The sequence below is a fragment of the Hemicordylus capensis genome, chromosome 3 (genome assembly GCF_027244095.1).
Source record: "Hemicordylus capensis ecotype Gifberg chromosome 3, rHemCap1.1.pri, whole genome shotgun sequence".
NCBI classification, from domain to species: domain Eukaryota; kingdom Metazoa; phylum Chordata; class Lepidosauria; order Squamata; family Cordylidae; genus Hemicordylus; species Hemicordylus capensis.
The window spans coordinates 34,191,856-34,204,320 of NC_069659.1; the positions used below are offsets into that span (position 1 = coordinate 34,191,856).

Here is a 12,465-nt window from a genome sequence, read left to right on the forward strand (position 1 = left end):
CAGCTTCTGAGGGGCCCCCCCAGCTTCTGAGGGGCCCCCCCAGCTTCTGAGGGGCCCCCCCAGCTTCTGAGGGGCCCCCCCAGCTTCTGAGGGGCCCCCCCAGCTTCTGAGGGGCCCCCCCAGCTTCTGAGGGGCCCCCCCAGCTTCTGAGGGGCCCCCCCAGCTTCTGAGGGGCCCCCCCAGCTTCTGAGGGGCCCCCCCAGCTTCTGAGGGGCCCCCCCAGCTTCTGAGGGGCCCCCCCAGCTTCTGAGGGGCCCCCCCAGCTTCTGAGGGGCCCCCCCAGCTTCTGAGGGGCCCCCCCAGCTTCTGAGGGGCCCCCCCAGCTTCTGAGGGGCCCCCCCAGCTTCTGAGGGGCCCCCCCAGCTTCTGAGGGGCCCCCCCAGCTTCTGAGGGGCCCCCCCAGCTTCTGAGGGGCCCCCCCAGCTTCTGAGGGGCCCCCCCAGCTTCTGAGGGGCCCCCCCAGCTTCTGAGGGGCCCCCCCAGCTTCTGAGGGGCCCCCCCAGCTTCTGAGGGGCCCCCCCAGCTTCTGAGGGGCCCCCCCAGCTTCTGAGGGGCCCCCCCAGCTTCTGAGGGGCCCCCCCAGCTTCTGAGGGGCCCCCCCAGCTTCTGAGGGGCCCCCCCAGCTTCTGAGGGGCCCCCCCAGCTTCTGAGGGGCCCCCCCAGCTTCTGAGGGGCCCCCCCAGCTTCTGAGGGGCCCCCCCAGCTTCTGAGGGGCCCCCCCAGCTTCTGAGGGGCCCCCCCAGCTTCTGAGGGGCCCCCCCAGCTTCTGAGGGGCCCCCCCGCTTCTGAGGGGCCCCCCCGCTTCTGAGGGGCCCCCCCGCTTCTGAGGGGCCCCCCCGCTTCTGAGGGGCCCCCCCGCTTCTGAGGGGCCCCCCCAGCTTCTGAGGGGCCCCCCCAGCTTCTGAGGGGCCCCCCCAGCTTCTGAGGGGCCCCCCCAGCTTCTGAGGGGCCCCCCCAGCTTCTGAGGGGCCCCCCCAGCTTCTGAGGGCCCCCCCCTCCCTCCCTCCCTATTTTCTTCATTATCTCCCTCACTCCGAGGGGCCGCTGGGGAGAGGGGCAAACGTGGGCCCTCTCACTCTCCTAGCTACACCCCTGGCACAGGGGCAGTCAACAGGGGCAAGTACAACACAGTAATCAGCAGCAGTGGGCAAGAGGAGGAACAGCTGCAAGGTGCTATTGTGCGGGGGGGTGGGGTGTTGTGTTGGTGGCCATACCCTCAACCAACAAATAAAATGTAAAAAGTTTCCTCAGTGCTGGAAATTTTTGAGAAGTGTGTGTTCATTTATTGACAGGCCATTCCGACAGGTCCCTCACTGCTTCTTAATTTTTACACACATTGCTTGTGGCTGCCAGTTCTGGATGGGCTCACACTTCCCCAAAAGGAACAGATAGGCAGCCTGGGGGTGCTTCTGGATCCTGCCCTCTCCCTGATGTCCCATGCTTGAGGCAGTGGCTAGAGGTGCTTTCTATCAGCTTCAACTCCAAAGGTCCGTTTCTTGAGATAAACAACCTCATAACAGTGGTACATATGCTGGTAACCTCCAGACTTGACTACTGCAATGCACTCTGTGGGGCTGCCTTTTTATGAAGTCCGGAAACTCCAGTTGGTACAGAATGCGGTAGCCCGGTTGGTCTCTGGGTCATCTCGAAAAGACCTCATTACTCCTATGTTAAAAGAACTGCACTGGCTACCAATATTGGGCAAAATACAAGGCACTATAAAGCCCCCAACTGCTTGGGCCCAGGGTATTTAAGAGAGTGACATCTTCTTCACTATGAGCCCCACCACTCATTGAGATCATCTGGAGAGGTTCGTTTGGAGTTGCTAACAGCTCAGCTACACAGGGATGGGCCCCGAGACTCTGGAATGCACTCCCTGCTGAAAGAAGGACCTCCCCACCTCTGACAACTTTTATAAAGTCTTTAAGAACACATTTATTCACCCAAACTTTTAATTAGACTTGCATTTTAAAATCATTTTACGGTTTTAATTCCCATTTTAATATCTATTATGTTGATGTAAGCCACCCAGAGACAGAAGTTTGTGGCGGTGTACAAATAAAATAAATGAAATATAAGGATGGGGTAAGTTATGTATGGGCAAAAAATTAACATATTGTATAAATGCAGTCCAGAGGCTCATACCATGAGCTGCCATGGGATGGGGCAGGGCTGGCCTGGATGCTATCTGGGCCACTTCTCTGATTGGATACTGTTAAATATACAATAGGCCAAATATTTTCTTTTATAGAAAATGTGTTTGAATTCAGTGGCAGTTAGCAACAAAGTACCGCAAACAGGTAATGGAGGGAAGGGAGGGAAATGCAGCCAAGTTACCTTTGCACTCATAACTCTGACCTCATTTCAAAAATCAGATCAACTACACACAGCCAATAAACACTGCAGTTGACTATTTGCATCTCTGGGAGCAATAATGCCAGTTACAGAGCTGTTTATATAGACCTTTTCTGTTGAAGATTTTCTGTCCTAGTCTGATAAGTCTTGATAGGAAAGATCACCATTCAACAAACCAAAAAGAAAGCAAATCTACACATTTTTTGTTAAGACAGCACCATCTAGATGCATGGTGCTTTACAAAGAATGAGAAGACTGTGAACCCTTTTAGACAGAGACCAATCTAAAAGCAGACAGGACAACAGTGGAAGGGGCAAGAAATGGAAGCAAGGATAAGGGAATTGTTTTTATGTTTTTCCTTGCAAAGTTACACATTGGATGTTCTTTGCCTATATAATTTATTTGCTTTTGTTCTGTTTTCTATTTTTTAACACTTTATATTGTATAGATTTAACAAACCATTCAAAAATTCATGTTAAATAAAAAACATGGTACAATACTATCGAGTTATTTTCCACACCCATGAAATAGGGATGTGAACAAAATCGATTTTGTCAAGCTCAAAACAAAATGCAAACCGCTGAAACATTCTGTTGGAAACAGCGGTTGAGCCAGCTGTATCGACGGAACAATCTCAAAACACAGTTCCCAGCCATAGGAAACTATGGAGAAACTCAAAACACCAGATTGGTGCCCCTAGGAGCTACCCATGGGGAACAGAGTGGGTTGGGTGGTAGGGCATGATGGGTGCTACCTACCACCCAACCCACAAAAGAAAGGGGCAAGCGGGTGATTTTAAAAACAAGTTTAACCTTTCCACATAGGATCCCAGAGTGCACAGCACACAAGCTTTTGCATTGCAATTTGCAAGGCATTTTGCAACCCTGCCTTGAAACACACTGCAGAAGCACTCAGTAAAAGGGGATCTGTTCACCCCACAACACAGAACACACATTTCAAACACAGCCCAAAAGTGGCCAAAAAAAAAGAATCACTGACCCAGAATCTACTGCCAGCTGCAGGGCCTGCGCTGCATTAACATCATTGGTACAAGTTGCTCTCTCACACACAATTATGACTTTTTACTTCCCAGCTGCTACAGCAGCACTCTTAGCATCAAACATAGTCTAAGCTCAACTAGAACCTCAGCCACATTATGACTAATGCATATGCAACCTTACAATGCAGATTGTAGAGCAGACCTCTGTGTGAAGCACAGGTTAGTCTCAAGGCCAGACATGGAGCTCATCACAGCAATCAGCAAGAAATATTCTCACCACAACACTATTCTCACAAAGCAAACCACAACTCAAGGAAGGAAGGCACCCAAGTTCTGCCTTTGTCAGTCTGAGACCCAGCAAAAACAGATATAGCAGCAATAGCACAGCATATTATACTCAGTGCTGAGAAAAGAAAACCACAAAACCAAACTTTCCTTGATTCCTTCCTAATCTCCTCCTGATGTATCCTCTTCAAGAGAGGCACACTATAAGGGCTCTCTCTGCCTCCCAGTCTCTTTGGATATATTTTGAAACTCCCCCTTTTGTGTGTCCCCCCCGCCAATGGGGGTACAGTTGCCTATGACAACACTTGATTTGTATGATAACAAGCCAACCAAGAAGCAAGGAGATTGTAAGACTGTTGGACGTCAGTGCCGGAAAACCAATCACCAAGGGAAAAACAGGCTTCCAAAATGGGACATCAAAACGTTTAGCTTGAAATGGGGTTGTTTCATTCAGCGCTCGAAAAAGGGCCTTTATTTAGAGGGCGTTCTGCTTCAAGCTCGAAAAGATTCATTTTGAATTGAAACGTTTCTGCGTTGAAACATTCTGCACATCCCTACCATGAAATTAGAGAAAAGGATCCTAGATGCTTTCTATGGATGCCTTTAAAAAAAAAAAAAAAGAGGAGAAAGTAAACTGGAGAATACCAACATGCTCTTATTTACTTGCTAGATCCAATACATCTAGATAGATTAGAGGAGAGCTGGTCTTGTGGTAGCAAGCATGACTTGTCCTCTTAGCTAAGCAGGGTCTGCCCTGGTTGCATCTGAATGGGAGACATGATGTGTGAGCACTGCAAGATATTCCCCTCAGGGGATGGAGCCACTTTGGGCAGAGCAGAAGATTCCAAGTCCTCCCCCTCCCCCCGGCCAATGTCGATCACCCCCCCCCCAATGTCAATATTTTGTTGAACTACCTTTTGCTTTAATAACAGCCTTGAGTCTGTTGGGATACTTCTCTATCAACCTTGCACATCTAGACGGAGCAATATTTGCCCACTCCTCCATACAGAACTGTTCAAGTTCGGTCACATTGGATGGTAGGTGTTGGTGGACTGCTATCCTCCCTGGATCCGGTCGGCCCTCCAAACTGGATGGAAGAGCAAGGAGGAAACTGGTAAGAGAGGTTACCAAGAGGCCAATGGCCACTCTGAAGGAGTTAAAGGACTTCATGGCAAAGAGTGGTTGTTCTGTGCATGTGACAACAATTTCACAAGCGCTCCACAGATGTGGCTTGTTCGGGAGGGTCGCAAGGAGAAAGCCACTTCTCAAGAAAGGCCACATTAAAGCTCGTTTGAGCTTTGCCAGAAGGCACCTTGAAGATTCTGATGCCAAATGGAAAATGGTCTTATGGTCAGATGAGACCAAGATTGAACTATTTGGCCTCAACACCAAACAGTACACCTGGCGTAAATCCAACGCAGCTCACCATCCACAACACACCATACCTACAGTGAAGCATGGAGGTGGCAGCATCCTGTTGTGGGGGTGTTTCTCTGCCTCAGGGACTGGGGCTCTCGTTAGGGTAGAAGGAAAAATGGATGGGGCAAAATACCATCAGATTCTGGAAGAAAACCTGCTACCCTCTGCCAGACAGTTGAGGATGGGCAGAAGATTCACCTTTCAACATGACAACGATTCGAAGCACACAGCAAAATTGACCACACAGTGGCTGAAGGAGAAAAAAGTGAATGTCCTCATGTGGCCCAGTCAGAGCCCAGACCTAAATCCCATAGAAAATCTGTGGAGAGATTTGAAGATAGCAGTCCACCAACACCTACCATCCAATGTGACCGAACTTGAACAGTTCTGTATGGAGGAGTGGGCAAATATTGCTCCATCTAGATGTGCAAGGTTGATAGAGAAGTATCCCAACAGACTCAAGGCTGTTATTAGCAAAAGGTGGTTCAACAAAATATTGACATGGGGGGGGGGGGTGATCCTTTTTCAATCTCAGTAATTCTTGTTTTTTGTTTCTGACACTTTTTCTGGACTGTAATTGTGATGTTTTTCAGTTGGATGTTATAGGTCGCATTGGATAAGTACAGCTGGTGAAGGGAATTTTTGTGTTTTCATTTCAGGATGTAAGGGAACCAGAATTTAAGGTCTATCAAAGGGGGTGATTCTTTCCTATACCCACTGTATACTTACCGTGTAGTGTACTGCAAGTGTGGCTGTTTGGCTTTGCCATGAGAAAGCAAAGTACAAATCACTTGCTCACTCATTAAGCTTCAGATGCCTCCTCCTCATCTCTGCCTAACCTACCTTGCCTACCTGCTGCTGTGAAGGGAAGGTTCAGATGATCCACTGCAAGAAAGGCAGAGGGAACTGCTGGTTGGTTCCTGCCAAGAACATACTCCCAGTGTGAGTCCAGCTCATTTTGACAGGCAGTGAACCCAGAACTGCCAGGTGGCTGAGCAGCCCTTTTATACACCACCCAACTTTTGGTTATGGATGTCAGGTGGAAGAGAAGAGTGTTGCTTGGCCACATGACATTTCTGTGTTCACCTGTAGTTCCTGCCACCCTACTTGCAGCAGGTCATCGGAACCTGCCCCTGAATGGCTGTAGCTCCTCTTACTAGTTTCCCTTTACCAGCTTCCTCTATTGGTTTGTATCAATTTTTAAACTTAAAGGTTAAATGTCTTGTCATGGCTGTGCTCCCTCTTACTTATCTTGGTTGTTTTCTCTCTCCTCCTTGGTACCTCCATTCCATCAAATACTGATGTTATTAAACCTCCACTCTTGTACTATTTCCTCATCCCTGTGCTTTCTCTCTTGGGACCTCAGGTGTAGAATGGGTTGTCTTAAATATTAAGTTGGCTTATTCTCTCTCTCACCTAAGGAACTTCATAATTTTCTCTTTCACGTCTCTCTCTTGATACACTGTTTGGCTTTTTGTTTCTGCCCTTTTCTTGGGTGGTTTTCTCTGACCTCATCTTCCTTCAACTTTCTCTCAGCTTGTGCAAAGTTTCCCCCATTCCCTCTCAACCCCACTCTTATTTTGCCTCACTTGCTTTAGATTGCGAGTCTTCACACAGTGACTTGTGTTTTTTTATTTATGTTCCGCACCTGGTGCATATTAGGCACTTCATAAATATCTGAGGAGGAGGGTGAGATGCAACTGCAACCACAAAGATGGAATCAGGTTTCTGCAAAACAGGCCACATTGCAGGGGTATAGCAATAACTGAACGATGGGTTCAAAGAACCCGGGCCCCCAGCTCTACCCATCCCTATTTTCTTCATCATCTCCCTCACTCTGAGGGGCCACAGCGAAGAGGGATGAACACAGGTCCCATCTCCCCTGGCTATGCCCTTGCCACACTGCATGTTAGAAGTAACTGAGGGATAATTTGTGATCTGATTACTGTTGGAAGTGAAGGACTCTGCGCTGGCTCATGCCTCGGTGACAGAGGGCAACAGATTAGTGAGTCAGAGGTCTAGAGGGATCAAGACACTGGTCATCCCTTCTCTACTGCTCTGACACCATCACTTTGATATGTAGAATGCTAGTCTTAGGGACTTCCTTCCTTCCTCTTCCTCTTCCCTTTCTTCTCCCTTGCAACACACACGCTCCTCTCTCCCTGCACCATGTGTGCAGAGATGCAGAAACCATCCCTCTGCATCCTGCTAGCTAGCTAGATTAGAGATCCTATCTCTCCACTTTCCTATCTAGACTGGAGTTCACCAATAAAGACTCCTTATATTGATTTGAAACTATGAACTGGCTCCAAGTTTCTTTTACTCTCAGCATACACACATGCCTAGCAGACTCCGCTGTGTTGTGCCTCAGTGCACTCTGCTGAAATAGAAGGATATCTCTCACCAGAGATAATTCCCAACAATTACTACATATAGACCCTGCCTTTCCTTTGGAAAAAAAAAGTCCAAGGGTATCATAAAGTACAATATACTTATTACAATTACAACAGGTTAAAGAGTTTTTAAAAGCAGCATTAAAACCAAGCATTAAACTTTAGCCCAAGTCTAGTTTATTATTATTTGCACAGGTTAAAAGCTCAATCATAAATGCAGACTTAGAACACGCTCACCTAAATTGGCCTGTACATAGAGGAAGAAGTGATTGGTCCCATAGCAGCATTCTCTATATGTTTATGGCTAACTAATTTTGTTTCTCAAGATAAAATTCCCTTTAAAATAGTAGTTTTAATAACACCATGTACAAAGCTTCTTGAAGAGAAGGGTTGCTTCACTAGCCCGCTCTGTCACTATTCCAAGTTCTTCAGGAGCCAAGTACCTTTGATTAATACCATGGCCTGGCCAATATATAGCAGCAAAATAGAAAGAGTGACTGGATTGGCAACATCAAGCCAATTAAAGTCACACCTTACTGAAGGGTATCGCTGTGACCATGAGATCTGAAAGTCACTGAAGTTCAGACACTGGCACATAATATACTCACAATATTAATGTACTGTATAGCCAGACAGTCTGGACAAACACCTCTATTGAATTTAAATGTACGAATGTGCACTGAGAGATCAAACAGTCTCTCAATTAAAATGTTTTCATTATTCTTATTTTACAGCGGAGAAAATTTTGAAAAGTTTTTAAAGTAACATTCTGTACTAGAGTTCTTATTGAGCACAGGCTGCAAAAGCAAACTGATGTGTGTGTTTTGAGACAGTATATTTTAGCAACTTTTTGCTGTAGAATAGCATGTGTCTGAAAGACAAACACAAAGATATAATAGATCATGATTGGCAATGTTACACTGACTGCTGTGGTAGCAGAACAGAAATACTGCCCTCATGCCCTTGTTGTAGGCTTCCTGGAAGCACCTCTTGTGGGAAGCAGGAAGGGTGGCAGATCAGATGGATCTTTGGTCTGCTCCAGCGGGATTCCTCTTAAGTTAAAGGTAAAGTGTGCCGTCAAGTCGATTTTGACGCCTGGCACCCACAGAGCCCTGTGGTTTTCTCTGGGTAGAATACAGGAGGGGTTTACCATTGCCTCCTCCTACACAGTAAGAGATGGTGCCTTTCAGCATCTTCCTATATCGCTGCTGACCGATATAGTACCAGCTGGGATTTGAACCAGGAACCTTCTGCTTGTTAGTCAAGCATTTCCCCACTGTGCCACTTAAGGTGGCTGTTCCTCTTACATTAGACCAGGCCTGCACAATAAAAGGCCCGGGGGCCAGATTTGGCCTGCAGGGACTATTTTACTGGCCCCCAGGTATCCTGTAGTAACACAAGAGCTGGAAACTGCCTTTTAGCGCCATCTTGTGCATGCTTGCTCAGAAATATGCTCCATGGTGTGCCAAGTGAGGCTTACTCCCATGTAAGCATGCCTAGCATTGCAGCCTGAAAGCAACAACATTTGAGGGAGAGGTGAGGACTTTGCATTTGTTTGGGGCTGGCATGCACTCTAGGGGTCCCACTGACTGAGCAGGGACAGGACCTATTCTCTGGCCGCTATCCTTGGCTACAACTATGGGTCCACTGACAGGGAGAATAGATCTACAAGTAACTAATTATATTTTTAATTTTAATGCAATGTGCTAAAAATTTGACCTTGCATGCCAAGTTGTGGATGGTTCTGGCCCACCAGGGCATTTGAGTTGTGCAGCCCTGCGTTAGACACGTTTAAGTCCCATTTATTTCAAGGAGAGAGCTAAGCAGATGTTTGCTGTTTCTTCATGAAAAGACATGAAAGCAGTACATACTGACAAATTCAAGTAACTGTGCAAGTTGGACATGCAGAGGGAGGAGGGTGCATACATGCTTATCTTCTTCATGAAGCAATAAACCAGGTCATGTAAACTGGACCACAATGAATTTAGACTTGCCAGTTGTGGCTTGTCTGTATTATGTCGACCCCAGTATCTGCCACTACAACCCTAAAACAGTTAATGTCAATCCTGAGTGTCTGTGTAAAGTGCTATAAAGTCATGTGGCCAATGTCACAGCCAGGAATGCTGACAAAAAGTCAGAAACAAGTTAAAAGGAAAACATTCAGGCAGACAGAAGGAAGGGGTGGAGATAACAGGAACAAAGAATTGGAAGTACATTACAAATGTTGCTGAGTAAACCGGAAAGTGTATAAACAGAGAGTGGATGAATTCTAAAGCTAGCAAGGAGGATGCTTTAGCCATTACTGAAGTGCCAGATGGAATTTACATGCCAGCAATAACAACCCATAAAGGCAAGAACAGACAAATCACCATTAGTAACCAGCTTCTATTGAATATGGTTTATAATTCAAGTTATTGATGTATGCATACAAGTTCTTAAGTTGTATGGAGCTTTAGAGAAGGCTTTTATGATGTACTGGATTGCAAATACTTTCCTTCATAAAAACAAATATAGATTTTTGTATAAGCATATCAGCATAAAATAAAGAAAAATAAATATTTCATATAAATGCTTCACCTGAAAAGGCATACAAAAACCCCTGACTTTCTTAGTTAAGTTTGCCAATTTTAATACAGTTGGCAATTGTGTATTAACACAATTAATAGTTGTGTTGCCGTTAATGCAACTTCCTTACTACTTGTTCTTTTAACAGGTTAACAATAATATTCAAATTAGTAATTGTATTGGGGCAACTTACAAGTTGCAAGTTACCAAGGATGCAAAATAATCCTACCATACCGTTTTATTCTGGCATACATTCAATATTCAGAATAAAAAATGTACCTTATTGCCTTAGTTCACAAGAGGCCCCACTTCTGGAAATTTTAAATTTCACAAAGTAATCATCACATATCCTACAGCAATTCACAACCCACAATACAATATTCTTAATAGCCTATAAACACACTTCTGGTGCAGAAGGAAATATCAATTGACCTTTGTTCAGTGCTAGCTGAAGTGCTCCAGTTTCTGACATTTAAATTCTTTGCTAGTTGGTCAAACATGTAGGCAAAGCTTGACCTTCCCCTCTACATACCATTGGTGAATGATGCATAACTGAATCTGGCCCCTGTCTTGGCCAAAGATCACATGACAATGCAAACAGACATGCTCCAAAACAGAATTCCCACCTCTAAGCTCTGCAGTGTGGGTAGGCATAGTGGAGCAAGTGTTCATACCCTTTCATTTGAAGAATTAGGTGGGATCATGGACAGAACTCAAACATCCAACAATAAAAATGAGAGGCCTACATTTTAACTAATGGGGAAACAGCATATAGTATACATGGAACATTTTAAGGCAATTTTATCTCAGTACAGTTTGAACCACAGTAATATTCATTTCAGCAGCAATTTACCATGGTTTGAACAAGTAGTTGCAATTAACTTGTAATAAAAGCTTGCATATTTATAAACTGGAATATAACACTGTTTGTGTACTTATGCAGTATTATGAAGAGAGTCACATTTTAGACAAATTATTTTTAAGAAGTAAGGACTTGTACACACAACTATAAAATGGCTTCGCTAAAGCAATCTAATGTTTTTCTGTTTAAAATGCTTTCCAAACATATGGGTTGCACCCAGACTTACTTAGTCATGACTAAGCACCATTGAAATTGGTGAGACGTTAATCATAACTAGCTTAAGCCCCATTAATTTAAAGGACACTAACATGGTCTGGATGCTACCCATGGTTTAACACCATTTGTTCACCCAGGCTTTTAATTAGATACTGTTTTAATAGTTTGATGATTTTTAAGAGTTTTAACGTTGTTTTAAATTTTAAGCTGTTGTAATGTTTTAATTGTATTAATGTTTTAATTGTATTACCCAGAGACTTGCATTTTGGGTGGTATATAAATATGTTAAATAGATATATAAATGATTGCATGTACATGTACATTTAAATACAATCTTTTACAAGAGACTGACACATAGAGAGTTTTTTTTAAAAGAGGTTCTCTGTTCTGTCGTTTTCCTAGAATGCCTAATGCATTTTGTCCCATGCGTTTCGAGATCGTTTATACAGATTAAACTGAAATGAATTTAATGTTCTAGATAAGTGTTCTATTTACAGAGGAACGTTTTGGTTCTTTGTTGATTTTAACACCTTGTTGCAACAACACCAGGTGCCAATGAAAAGTTGTGTTTCTGTCCGTGGCTGTTACTGGCACAAAGACATTAACAGAAGTAAGCTAGATTCGGCACCTAGAGCGCCTAACCCGTGCTCTCTACACTTTATTGGGGTGTTTATCACCAGGAACACCCCTTGAAGTCTTAAATAGACATCTTAGTTTCTCTCTCCGGGCACGACCGTACACAGGAACCACTCACGTGGATTAAGGAATTTACCTGCCAACAATCACAACCCGTCCCTCTTGTATAGGATTCATCTTGCTAGATCAAGTGCAGCACCCTCAGCAGTAAGACGAGATCGGCACACCAAACGCCTCCTGGGCAACTAAGGTCACCTCCTTCTTAAACCCGCTTTCCTCCCCACCCCCTACTCCACTCCCAAGTTCAGGGGACGTCACAGCCATTCCCATTGGCTCCCAGAAAAGAAGAGTTCCCATTGGCTCTCCAAGCGCCCCAAGCGGCAACTCCAGCAAACGTCTGCGCGCGAGTACGGGGTGGCCCCGCTAAACAAAAAAGAGGAACGGGCGGGCGCGGCAAGCGATTCCCCGGAATTTTTCAGCTGAGGGCTGAAGGAGGCGTTTATATCCTCCTACGTGGACTGGTTCCGTGTGGAAGAACATCGAAGGAACGGGAGGTTGCATGCATACGCGAGAGGGAGTAGTTCTGGGAGAGAGCCCAGCAGAGTTCATCGCGGGGGGCCTCCGAGCTGAGGCTTGATTCTTTCCTCGTTCCAAGCATGCATCTCACTCTCCCCGCCCCCATATTGCTTCGTAAATATATAAATAAATAGCAAATGACTCGAGGCGTGTCTTCT

General features: G+C 45.4%; 1 protein-coding gene across 1 annotated transcript in view; it reads right to left on the reverse strand.

The window, feature by feature from the left end:
- The window catches only part of CRYL1 (crystallin lambda 1), a 73,203-nt gene extending 61,179 nt beyond the window's left edge, over nt 1-12,024 (reverse strand). The window contains exon 1 of the mRNA XM_053312396.1: nt 11,868-12,024. Coding sequence (XP_053168371.1) covers nt 11,868-11,908 — 41 coding nt within the window. The 5' untranslated portion in view covers nt 11,909-12,024. The remainder of the gene's footprint in view (nt 1-11,867) is intronic.
- Nucleotides 12,025-12,465: the final 441 nt, after the last annotated feature.